At 39.7% G+C, this 13,608-nt stretch overlaps 1 protein-coding gene across 1 annotated transcript; it reads right to left on the bottom strand.

Moving 5' to 3' along the window:
- Positions 1 to 4,035: 4,035 nt before the first annotated feature.
- Positions 4,036 to 6,563, bottom strand: adra2db (adrenergic, alpha-2D-, receptor b). Its single transcript, XM_085248259.1, has one exon. The coding sequence runs from the start codon at positions 6,199 to 6,201 to the stop codon at positions 4,930 to 4,932; it is 1,272 nt and encodes a 423-aa protein (XP_085104385.1). The 5' UTR covers positions 6,202 to 6,563; the 3' UTR covers positions 4,036 to 4,929.
- Positions 6,564 to 13,608: the final 7,045 nt, after the last annotated feature.

Raw genomic sequence — 13,608 nt, 5'->3', positions numbered from 1 at the left:
TGTTGCTGTCGGTGGTGAAAAACAACAGAGCCGATCCCTCCTGCCTGAGGAAATAACACAGACTTTATTTCTATGCACATGAAGCTCTTTATAGTAACTCCCATTTTCATTATTTCTAATATTCATCCTCCTTTTGATACAAATATTAGTTAGCAGAGTGTTATTGCTGCAGGTGCTGCCACAAAAATTGTTTCAACTTAGAAAAACACTGCAGGAAGCGACCCCTACTAGTGCTTCATAAAACAAGCCTTGAAAGGAAAAAATGGTTTCATATGTGCTTTTATGAATCTGGATGGTTGGTGAAATATAAAAGGGTCAAAAGGCAGGGAGGTTGCTGTGTTTCAGACTACAGTTATTTTAATTAGCAGTGAGTTATGTGTTGTTTAAAAGTGAACTAACGATATTCAGAGTGCAGTGTCCCTGTTGTGTGACAGTGACATACCTTTGCTAAACAGCAGGTCCAGTTCATTTCCTGTTTTAAAGGTGAAAGATCCTATCTGGGCTATCATAGGCTTTAAAGACTATGTAGGCTATCGCAGGTCACAAACATCCTCTTAATGCTTTACTTACTCTCCCTGTATGTGTGAAACAGACGAGCGCCTGGCAGAGAGCTGAGAGTGTGTTTGTCTTATGTGTGTTTACCGGTGATGATAGAAATAAATAATAATCAGTTGGCAGAGATGCACCATCGTCCAGCAGAATGCATAATCAGCCCGAGTAATCTGTCTCATCACAGGAGTGAGGGAAAGCACTGGAGCGTGTTAACAACAGTCCAGATTGTGAGAGAAATGTAGCAGAGATTTCCCCAAATGAAGCAGCTGCACAAATGTTTTGTTTGAGTTTAAATATTGTCTGAGGATAAAAAGATTTGGTCTCTCATGAATTGTGTGCAATTTATGAGACACTGTGCATGGATGGATGCAGTGTCTCTCACTCACTGATGTGTAAAGCCAGTTAGCAGCAACACAGCATTCAGAAGGCCTTGTTGTCCACTTTCTATCTGGATGGTGCAATACTTTAGACCTGTAGTTCTGGAGGAATTCATGAATATAAACTCAGAGAGGTGCAAATGTCCCTGAATGTTCTGAATGTAGTGATGAAGAGTCCGTTACTTAAGTATCACCTTGTATTACAGCTGTGTGGGGGTAATAATATGGTAATAACAAGTTATTACCACTCTACAAAAGTAATGTCAAATAACCAAGTAATGTGTCAACTATCATCATACCTGAGTGATATTTCACTGAAATTTATATAAATGGGCAATAAATATTATTACCTTTTTTCCACCTTATTGCATCATTATTACATCATTACCTCATCACTACCAAACATTTAAATCAGAGATAGTTTGGAGTTAAATGGAGGTAAACTTAAGTTGTCTCCTAGAATGACTACTCATTACTTTTTGAACTATCTTTGTACCTAATCCTGGATAACAAATAATAAGGCAGGTACCAGAGCAGAGATAACTCAGATTACGTGTCCTAGTTGGGTCTTTGGGGACTAAAACATTTCCAGCACAGTCCAAGTCATTAGTCACCCCTCAGACATGTTTTTTTTTCTGTATGAGAACATACAAGGGGGAAAATAGTTTTGTTTTAAGGAGTTACAGCCACCGAGCATGATGTAAACGTTCAGTCCAAATGAGCGACATTGTATCAGTTATGACTAATTACATGGCTTACATATTTCTCTTTGTTTATACACATTCTTTATTTGTTGAGAATCAAAGGAATAAAGCAGACGATGAATCATAAGACAATTTTAAAACCAGTGATCCAGTCCACTTTCTTAAACTTCCGGCCACTGTATTGTTATTCAAATTGGAGTAGATTGTGTCATTTGAGGATAATTTATGCAGATTTAGCAGCAAACTCGCCGTGCTACAGATTTTCCACAGCAGCGGGGAAAGTGTTTGCTGGACTGGCTCTATCTAAACAGTGCCCATGTTCACCACAGTGAAGGGAAATGCACAATAATATTTTAATTTCCAAATCTCTACGGAAAATACAAAACATAGTATAGTAAATAGTAAATATCTTAAAATGCAATATGAACGTCACTGGGATTCAGTTAGTAAAATCTGCTCTCAAACACAGATAATACCACTATCATCTTTAAATTAGTACGGTGTGATTTATATTGTCGACTCAAGTCACATAGTGGTTGCGTTTAGCAGGGCGATATATCAGAACACCCTGGAGACATGAGCCCAGTTCCACCCTCGCTCAGACATGAAACCAGCTGATTTACACTAATGACATACTGAGGTCTCCTTCTCTGGATACACAGCTTCCTGAGATTGAGTCAAAATTTGGCCTCACTTGCCTCCAATCCTTATCTTGTTAGAGACAATTGAAAAAAGCAATTACCTGCAGATGCTCCGTTGTGTGATAAACAAGGTAATGTAGCCGACGACAAGAAGCAACTGCTCCCTTCTCCACTCTCTCCCTTTTCCTAAGACGCTCACTTTTCTCTGCGGCGCACCTATCTTGAAATATTCATTACTGTCTCTTTTCTGACTATTAGGACTGCAAATAACCTTGCAAAATTTTCTGGCTCTAAAAAAATGTTGTTGTTTTTTTAACTCCAAATCTTCACTCTTCTTCCCCTATTAAGAGGCTCGAGTGGGGCTTTTTTTTGTCAACAGTCCACATCAGGAAATGTTTTGGCTCTGTCCAGTTGTTCTGTTGCTCTCATTAAGTCTTTAGAAGAGAGTTTAGGAGGTCAAGGGTCACTGCAGCTCTGCTTCCCTTCCTGAGCCAGTCGCCAACTTTGTTTACATTCTGGGATAAGGAAAAGAGTTTGTGGATTGTTGTGCAGACTGTAGAGCTTCAAATCTGCAAAACACAAAAAGCCACCACAGGCTTGGTTTTGAATAAAAGTTGAGCTATCAGAGCGTTTATGCGACGACTGGTGAAGGACTATGAAAATTCTCCATGTTTTGCTTTGTCATACTTTCCTCCCGGGTCACCAAAGGAAAATAACAGCACTGTAATGTAATATTGCAAGCGCTCGCTTTCAAAAGATTTAACAGAGCTGCGCTGACATTTGAAGAGACTTGCCTGGAGGAAGTGCACATGAAAGCGTCAGAAAACACTACAGCTAATTAAAAGTATTGTGCCCCAATCCTGCTGCAGTTGAGCAGCTGATTACAAAAGACAATTGAATTCGGAAGTGTGATTTAACAAGGGAGTTGGGTGTCTTGTCAGCCATGAATCAGTTTACTATCAGCAAATAATTTAAATATGAGTGTTTCATTTTGAGGTAATGAAAAATGCACTTGTAATTTTGTTCTCTGGAGAAATCAGGTTACATGTAACATGTGTACAGCAACATCCCATTAAGTCACAGATAAATAAGCATCAATCCCATCCTGCTAAATGTGATGAAGGAACAAAGCTAATTACACCGACTCTTACAAGTGCGACTTGACCCAGACGTTTAATTTCTTTCGAGAGTTTGTGAATCCCTCTGAGATAAAGTTTCCTCGCGCTAACAACACTCCTCTCGGACTTTCTGATTCCCTTCATAAATAAAATGGTATTTCACATTAAAAGAAAAGAAAATATGCAGCCATCTTCACCCTTGTTTCTCCTGACAGTATTTTAACAATACCCTTGTGAATGTGAGCATACTTCACAAAAACTGCTTTCATTTTTTTTTCTCTTTTTCAGCATGACATCCCTCAGACAGGGTGATTATCTTTGGCGAGGGGCCAGTGAGCAGTAGGAGTGCTTTGAAGACATTCCTAAGAGGATATAAATAGTGTATTTATACTCAGCGCGGTCCTTCATGATATATTCACCATATGACATACACGTTGTATCCCACATGCATCAACAACCGACCACAGTCTGATGTTGTATGGAAAACAGTGTTGGGAAGTTCAAATACAGTCTTCTAATAACACTCCCATCCTATGTATGCGAGTTGTACCAATGCATTAATCATTTTTTAATCACATACTGAAGAATTGTCCCTTATGAATGATTTCTTCTGCAGATTTTTCACTATATTAAGAAAGTGGTAATCTAACAGCTTTATAAAGCTTAGCATCACAGTGTGAGGCCTGACTTATAGATATTAAACTCTTTTTTTAACCAAAGAGAGCTCACAGTGGATTAAACCAGTCCTGAGATCTTATCAGAAATGTTTTTACTTTTGTTATTTTGAGTGTTCTTCTTCTGTTTATTCAAGAATATGTCAAATCCATCAGGAGGCTTTTGTCTAAGACTTAAAAACGATATGTATAGTAAGTTGGCACTGCATGTTTAACACCATCTTAAAATATTTAATGACAAAATGTTAAGCAGTTGCAGGGAAATGAAATACAGAGATGTGTGCAATCAATTCTGCAAATGCAGGCCTCAGCTCGGCCATTGTTCTGGTCCTGAGGTGGTGTGATAGCATGGCGGAGGTGTGAGATTACACTCTTACATAAGTTTAGGGGTTCACTGATAAGAAACAGCTGATAACCTTGCTGTACCTTTAACTGCAGCAAGCACAGAAAGCTACACAAATTACCTGAAATAATGCCAAACATTTCATCCATGCAGAATTCAGCACTTTTTTTCCTCTTCAATATCACAAAAAAAGTCAAAATCTCCATGCTGGAGATTAATCTTCTATTTATCTCGGCACCCACAGTGACCAGCTGCCAACACTCAGAGTCCAGCAACAGACGTGACCATGACTTCCCCTTGCCCTGAAATATCTGAGCTTGCTGCAGGAATGGTCAAGTATATATAATGATTTATTTCAATTATAGACAATTTAATGTGTACACAACACTGGATATTTTTAATATGCTAAACATTACATTTAAATGATGGAGTAGCAGAATAGTCAGCCAAGATCAATAAGTTATAATACTATGATTTCTTCCCAATGTTTCTGAGAGCCAGAAAAAAAATTTTCAACCTTTCATGTGCGTTTTGATGTCCTGCATATGATTTTCTTAAAAGCTTTTCTGAAATCCCTGTTGAAAATGGTGTAGATTATGGGGTTCACAGAACTGTTGCAGTAGCCAATCCAAAAGAAAAGGTTGAAAAGTGCGGCGGGGATGTAGCAGCTCTCTCTGCAGATAGCATGCAGGCTGTAAGTAAAGAAGAAGGGGAACCAGCAGAGCACAAACACCCCCATCACTACCGCCAAGACGAAGGTGAAGCGCTTCTCCCGCATCTGGGCCACTTTGGTCTTGTTGGCTGCGGCCAGCTGTTGTCGCCCAGCTGGGTTCTTCTGCTCCGGGTAAAGTTGTAACGCCCGGGCTGAAGCCCAGGAAAGTCGGCAGTTCTGGGGTGGACAACTGTCCGATCCCTCTACTTTCCTTCGCTTGGTGAAGCGATGGTGTCGGGGTTTCGTATCCGATGCACAGCAGCTCTCCTCCAGGTCGATGTCGTCCAGCTCCCCTTGCTTTTGCGGATGGCTGCCGGAGCTTTGACTGCTAGGGCTCTCCATTTCGAACCGGTCCTTCCTGACAAAACAGGTCTCTGACTGAGAGGGCTGCCTCTCCAGGCCATTCTTAGCCACGAACACGGTGGAGGAGCGCTGCTTGGCAACTTTATAAATTTTACAATATACCAGAATCATAATGAGACCGGGAGCGAAAAAGGAGACCAGGCAGGATGAGAGGATGTACCAGGTTTCATCATTTAGCAGACACTCCCGTTCATCGTGTTTGGTCATGAGGAGAGGAGGGAAGGAGATGATAGCAGATATTATCCACACTACAGCAATCATGGACTTGATGCGCTTAGGTGTCCGTTTCAGGTTGTAGCTAACCGCCTTTGTTACTGACCAGTATCGGTCCAGGCTGATGGCGCACAGGTGAACGATGGATGAGGTGCAGAACAACACATCCAGAGCGAGATAGAAGGCGCACCAAGTACTTCCAAAGTACCAGTAGCCCATTACCTCGTTGACGAGGGAGAAGGGGATCACTAGTGTGGCCACCAGGATGTCCGCCGATGCAAGAGAGACCAGGAAAAGGTTCTGAGGGGCACGGAGAGCCCTGCTAGTAAGAACCGCTACAATCACCAACACATTACCAACAATTGTGACCGAAATGATCACTGTAACCACGAGGATGATGAGTGCGGTGGCTGCCTCTGTGTGTGGCAGAGCGAACGGTGCGTCGGTGGTGTTTTCAACGTTGGAAACATTTCCCAACAAGAGGCTTAGCTGGGTTAAATCCATTCTGTCTGCAAAATGTCCGTTTGTATCATCTTTGTTATTTCACCCTGTTCTTTTTCGAAACATCTAAGGTTGAGTGCGCTGAGCTGTGTTGCTAAAGCATGGGGATCGGCTGCGCGTAAAGCTCCGGGTCACTATCGAGTGCAGCCCACATAAGACACGGGGGCTGCAGACGTGATCTCCTGAAACAGCAAACTGTTTAACACACGTCCTTTGGGGAGATCCGACACGCACATCAGATGTCGACTGTGTGAGAAAACTGCGAGAGGAGCAGAGTTCACAATCCGCAAAGACTCCGAGAATAAACTCGCTCCTGCGGCATCCATGTCATGCGTAATGCTAGTTGCGTTAGGGTGAACCGCTTCTCTATGGAGACGAACGGGAGATGCACACTGTGTGGAATAAATGTCCACACAGGAGCGAGGTGACATCACCGAGAGAACCAGCCCATTTCTAAACTGAGAGAGAGAGAGAGAGAGAGAGAGAGAGAGAGAGAGAGAGAGAGAGAGAGAGAAGAGATATCTTTAAAACTTTAAAGTTTGCTTTTTGTCCTTAATATTTTTTTCTTTCTTCATATTTAATGTCTCTGCTTTACATGTTCAAACCAAATCGCCAGTAGGAAAAAATAGACACGTGCGAGTTTTTCCTTCATCCTTTAAAATGAGGTTTCCTACCACGCTGTTTATCAATATATAAGTACACTGCTTGATCAATGTATTATCATAAAAAAAAACAAGGACACGCAAATATTTTAGAAATCTATCAAAAACTTCAGAACTAAAAAAAAAAAATGCTAAATTCACATTTTTTGAGCTGGCACAAGGGACTACTCTGAGAAGTCAGAAATGAATCAAGCATAACATTCAACCAGATGTGGGTGAAACATTATTCTGGGTATAGGATTGGGTGAATACATTTGTTAAGCACTGTATGTTGCATCAGAAATAATTTTTCTTTGAAAAACCTGAATAATTTGTGATGGCACCATCATTAAGAGTCCCTGATGGAACAAGAGGTAAAACAGCACAGGTGGAGGTTTCTCTGAACTTTATCAACCCTGCAGGTGATGAGTTAGGAGGGCAAAGTGTTCAAATTAAAATAGCTTTAATGGAAGCAGTGATCACTGATCAGTGCATGAATTTTGTCAGTGAAGCATAGATGCCCATCTATCATTGTAAACTACTTTTGTGAAGGCCTAACTTGTTTATGTGCAATTGCACTCATCCATTATTCATGAATCATAATCTGGAATTGTTCTATGCTGGCACAGTGAAGGTAATACTTGTTGCTGCGGTGCTTCCATCTGTTTGCTCTGGAGGTTCAGTTATATAACACATATGCAGCTATGTTAGGCAACCAGACATACAGCCAGGGGATGTTTATGAAAAATGTACCAGCCAAACAGAAAGGTGCACACAAGGCCAGAAGAGGGGTCACTTTGAAGTACTCTGGTGTACAGACTGTAGCTTTGCCCAACACATAAGTGCTTCACTTATTTGGGATTTTAAAGTATATGAGTAAATACCATGTGGCAGAAGCCTGTCATTATTGGATTTCCAGTGCAGGTAAACCTACACGGATGCCAACATAAAAGCTGCTTTTAGGTGTACGTTTGTGTCCACGCTTGAAGGCTCAAGAACATGAACATGTTTGTTTCCCTGACTCTTTTCCCGCTCACTCTCTGTAACCTCTCTCCACAGTATGAAAATTTAAAAAAAAAAGCTTTAAAGAGCAGGGCAACTGTCACCACATATCAGTGGTCAGTGGTAGATGTACCCTAAAGGGTCTACCTGCTGAAAAAAAAACAGGAAAAACACTGACCTCAGTCACCAGCACCCTCAAACAGCCTTTACAAGCAGAAAAAACAGTCTTTATTGCACCTCATTTTTTTTCTTTAAAAGAGAACTGCCTACAAATTACCATTATTATAAATGAGCATTATTAGTTTTGCAATTCTGTGATGGAAGATGCAATTAAATATCTTTCTTTCTCAGCTTTCTAAACACTAAAGGGACAATAATGAATTCATATTAAGTTTGCAAAGACAAAAACACAAAGACAAGCTGTTCAGGTTAGATTAGACATCTTATTTACGAGATGTTTGCATTAATATTCCAACAATATGTTGCATATTCATACAGTGGTTTTGCAATGTATAACCAAATGCTACTATTGTTTCTGCATCTTTAAACCACAGGGTGAAAAGAAATGATGTAACTGTTTTGACATCTTCTTCTTGCAGATGTTGATAAAATCTAGTCTAATCAGCACCGATGCTTGTGAACTAGCTTTGCTCTCTGCAGAGAACATTGCAGACAATTTTTCAAAAGAGAACAAATTCTCATGACAACAGTTTTGTCTTCCCATTTCTGCACTTTGCTGGTTTCAAAATGAACAATTATATAATTTTAAATTCTGTCTAAAGCTGAAAGTCACTGAACAAGCTTGTCAATATATTCTTTTGTGCTATGAGATAACACAATTCACTCACTCTTCTATACAATAGCATGACATAACAAGCTAAAAAAAAAAAACCTAATCAGAACATTATCGGGTGAACTTGGGAAATCTATATATAAAAAACACTTACAGACATGTTCCTCCAAGCCTTCCGTAATTTCTATTCCAAGCAGTGCAACAATACCCAACATCCTGTCTCTTTGGATACAGCTTCCTGTTATGCTGCAGTCATCGGACATAGTGAGGTGTGCATATAAATGCAAAGCTATCCTGAAGTCCTGAAGGTTTCTCCCCAAATTTGACACAAATCTTACCAACTGGCTATTCAGACAATTTCACTTTCCAATTCAAAGTAAAATCCATTACCAAGGAGGCAAAACTAATAAGCTGCTTAAAATGTTACATGCTTGACATCTCGGTGACACACATGACAACTCTGTAATGCAGATGCCAGATTCATTTACTGTCATGGTATGAAATTTTAGCTGGTCTCCGGAGCTGCAGAGGTGTTAGGAGCCAGTGTGTTCCCATGGGAGAAATAGCACGGCACTTCAGGCACATTCGATGTGTGTGCTTGCACATCAGAAGCCTCGAGAAGATTTTCTGGGTCGAGGTGCTCTTGCAGCAGTGTGTTTAAGACTATCCTGTCCACCCTAGCTGTAATTCTGATGCATCAATCTCTGCTGAAGTTTGGAAAAGTGTTCACATCATGTTCCAGCATCCGTACCGACTTTAATCTCATCAGCTCATCAATCATTGGGTGTGCACCATGATTCAACAACTTCTGTCCTTGCCAGCAGGTAATACTTTGAGTAATGTGTTTTTAGTGATAAATACTGCCCACAGAAAATATTCATTAGCTTAGCAGTGATTATTAACATGCTTGCTGACCATAATTTCACTGCTGAATAGCTGCTGTGTGTACACTTATCAGTTTCGTGGGCGCTTTCCAAGGTAATCGCTAAGGAAATTTAGCAATCAAGGAACTGGACCACCACACTGGTCTGATGTGTGTCCAAGCTCACAGGAAACCAACATGATGAAAAGCAGTGCAGAAGCATGTTATTATGACATACAGTAACGTAGATAACATTGTTTATGGGAAATACAAGACTGTGTGAACAGTCAGGGCTCAGTACATATGCAGGCTTGTAGGGCATAAACATTGTATCTATTGTCACAGGAATAAGTAACTTAACAAATATATGTGAGCCGATGCATCTGCAGCGAGTGCATTATGTAAATATTGTGAGTCACTGTGAGGTTTTCCATATGTGTGACAGATTTTACACTCATGTTAAGCATTAGAAAAAACCTGGTAAGCACTGTGTGCACCCCATACTGAGACTGCACTGTATTTCACAATAAGACTCCATGCAGTCTGTAGAAACATAGATGCATTAAAATCAAACTTTTGAAAGGGAAAGCCAAAAAAAAAAAAAAAACACGCTGTAAAATTCTCAGTACTGACCAGTATCAACATATTTAACTGAGTCCAAGTTATTAAGCTTTTGTCAGACTAAGTTATTACTGGAGAAAGCTCTGGATCACAAGCGCCTTAAAAGTGCATAATAGCCTTATGAGCTATATTTGACATGTGCAATAGCTCAGACATCAATTAGAATTCAGGCCAAAAACATTACTGGAAAGCTGTAGTGTGTTTCCGCCAGAACTTGTCACAGTTAGCATCATGCGGTTTTTTTCTTTAAAGCTAAACTATTTTTTTCTCTTTTGGACTAAACCATTAGCACCTTTCAGCGGGTAGGAGATACATCAGAAGCTCCAATACTGCTGGAGATACAATAAAGAGTAAATCAAAGTATTCATTCAATAAGCTAATCGTTTGTTTACTGTGCCTAATAATGTTACATTTCAGAATTACCAATAAAAGTGCTTTTTTTTCTGGATATATGATGAGGCTGTGATTATTTACCTCCACTATTCCCCACCTATCCCCCCTGGGATGCCCTTTTATGTTGATAAAACAGAGAGATCCCTGGGAGGGCACCTTATAGAGGTTGCAGCTGATGACTGTGTTTTCCTTGCTGCCTCAATCCTCTTACCTTCCTGTTTTCTTATAAAGAGGCTTTTTGGCTGAATGCAAGCAGAACCCACTACTGCGTTATGTAACGTTCCAGGAATAAATGGCCCGAGGTGGCGTGTGAAAAACTCATCTCAGGCTGCAGGTGATTTGTGATAGTAAACACTTTCTTTGGGGAATTCAGTCTGCAAAAAAATCAGCCATGACCCGGTATGATTACTTAAATACTGTACAGTCTATCCATCTTAATTTCCATGTGTGATTACAGGATCCTTGACTCTTTTGGATGTGTCTGCTTGTAGGAGATAGCTCGGGTGTGGGAAGGACTATGTGTGTCACAGCTACACTGTGATTCACATGTCTTTTTGTTTTTTTCCACAGATTGCTCATCTTCCACATCTCCCACCTTCTTCCACTGTCGCTTTTGCTGTCGGGAGCCCCGGCAGGTCAGCGAAAAATACATGACTGCTGACCTTTGTTGTGTCCCAAACAAACAAGATCTCCCTCACATTTTTCCACAGCTTTGGACAAAACCGCCCTGGAATGCGAAAGCGTGACCAGATTAATGAATCCTTGAAGGTCATGCATGTCACCACATTCCCTGAAAGAAGTTTCACCTTGAATTATAAGCAATCAGCTGAAATTCAGGATGGCTTTTTGTTAAGAAAGCTGTTGATGCCAAAACGGCAATAAAAATATCACAAATTACATCAATTTCACTGCAAGAAAAAATAGAATTGGCTCTTTAAAAAAAATAAAATTAATTCAAATAATTAAGCAGGCATGGCATATTTTTTGCAGATCATTAAACTTACTTTGAATATATTCAGATTAGCAACTGATCAGCTTGTTTCATCAGCTGCTCTGTGAATCGAAACGAGGCATAAAGGGCTACATCTTTGATAAAGAGCTTTAATGGTTGTGTGCACAGTAGAGGAAGGCGCTTTTAAAAGTCACTTCCAGGGCCGTAGAGAATAGGCTTCCTGCAAAAACACATCAGGGAATTATCGCCCTTCTCATTTTAAGAGAAAGAACACATTTGTAGCTGGTTAGAAGTCGCTCACTTTCAGAGCATTTGTAGTAATTTAGTTAACGCCATGGTGGCCCTTTGCCCTGGGCTGAAAATGAAAAAGAATGGGTGTGGAATAAGGGTCTTAAGCACATTAAGCCTCATTTTATCTTCAGCAGTGGGATCAATTTCCTGTGCCATAAGAAGTGTGAAAGTTTTTGCATCCAATAGTCTTTTCTCCGAAAACTTCACAGAAAGTCCCAATTTTGTCTTCATTTGGAGACACTGAGAAAAAGGGAGGAATGACTCAGAACTCACAGGACTTACATAACATGTATAACAAACTATCACTATCAGACAAGTAGTGGGCTCTCAGGTACTCTATTATGAGATCTTATTCTTCTTTTATTTTATTTTATTTTTAATTGTAGTAATGTTTCTCGAAGAAGTATTGCATCCATTACATCTGAGAAAGTAATTGTGTGGAAAATAGAAAACACTTCGTGGGTACTTTACAAATAACCTTATCTTACAATAAGATATCGTTAGCTTCATAGCATAATTGCCTAAGTCATTTGACTAAGTCAATGACTTAGGCACTTATGCTATGAAGCTAACGATATGTAGTTGACAGAGCAACATGAAAGCCTGCAGTGGAATATTTACTATGACTAGAAAGCATCAACATTTATATTTGACTTGCAGAAAAGCTTTCCGACAAATATTGAAGAAAATGTGTGGCGATCATGTAGACTTAACATCCGAGACGGAGGAATCCGCCAGATTTTATAAGCAAAGCTAGGAAATTGCTCCAAAATGTCTTGAGCTCCAGCTGAACCCTATTGAGAAAAAGTATCAAATTCTCTCATGAAATGCTGGGGAGGGGGGCCTGTTATTAGTCAAGCAAATTTGGCATCACTATTATTCATATAGAAAAATGCAGAAACAACAAATTAGCCTCAGCAGACCTAAAGGACCTTGAAAAGTTGTTTTTTTATGAGGCTAATATGATGGAAAGATCAGTCTATGGGTTCACCCTGCATCTGTTTAAGTGAAAATGATCTAATTTGTGCTTTCCTCTGGCAAAATATGCATCTGGTCTATATGCAGTATGATTATGAGATCTTTCTTCTATCTTTGGACATTCAGGATTTGACCGCAGGACCCAGGTCATATGTACATATATACAATACAGTTTCACTATTATGTGTATTAGCACGCTAACAACTGTGAACAACTAATTAACCTACTAAACATTCATTCAAATGGTTACTTGCTTATCATTTAAGCACCAATGCAAATTCACCACTAACTGCATGTAGTCTCATGTCAAATTTGAGCATTTTCACACTTGAAAAAGAAAACTGCCTTCACAACAGGTGTCTTATAATCAGGCTATGGCACCCCCTGTGGGCTATGAAAATGAAGTAATTTGCTTGCATATGCTTTTCTTTTTTTTAAAGTCTCCAAAATAATCTGTGTCTACCGTGTGCACATTCCAACCATTAAAATTAAACAGCTAGCATGAAATGTATCCCTGTTTATCCTGCCACCGGTCCAAGAACTCATCAGAGCATTCATTATGGATTTGACTTTTGGCTCCTTGCCTGTTTTTCTTTCAGCTTGCACGGTGTATTGTGTTGTTTTTTTTAGTGATACAGAAAATATCTCTCTTTATTAAGTGCAAGCATTTTGGGCAGACATGCTTCTCTCTCAAATACAACACACATATACAGTTCTTAACAAATTTATTAGACCACCACTCAATGTAAGGTTTATGCCCAAATCAACCAAAATCATTTTATTATTTTTCTGTAATGGTTAATCCATCAACTCTTGAATCAAAATGATGTTTTTGCTTTTTTTTAAACAAATTTTGACAGACTTCTAAAATATTTAT

Source organism: Mchenga conophoros, linkage group LG2 (genome assembly GCF_057382185.1).
Source record: "Mchenga conophoros isolate Kocher_MC1m ecotype Shallow Benthic linkage group LG2, M_conophoros_male_GT1.1, whole genome shotgun sequence".
In the NCBI taxonomy this organism is placed as follows: Eukaryota; Metazoa; Chordata; class Actinopteri; order Cichliformes; family Cichlidae; genus Mchenga; species Mchenga conophoros.
This window is presented reverse-complemented; position numbering and strand designations above follow the sequence as displayed.

What these genes read in the sequence shown, in the direction of transcription:
- adra2db (XM_085248259.1), bottom strand. Translation starts at nt 6,201, where the DNA reads ATGGATTTAACCCAGCTAAGCCTCTTGTTGGGAAATGTTTCCAACGTT.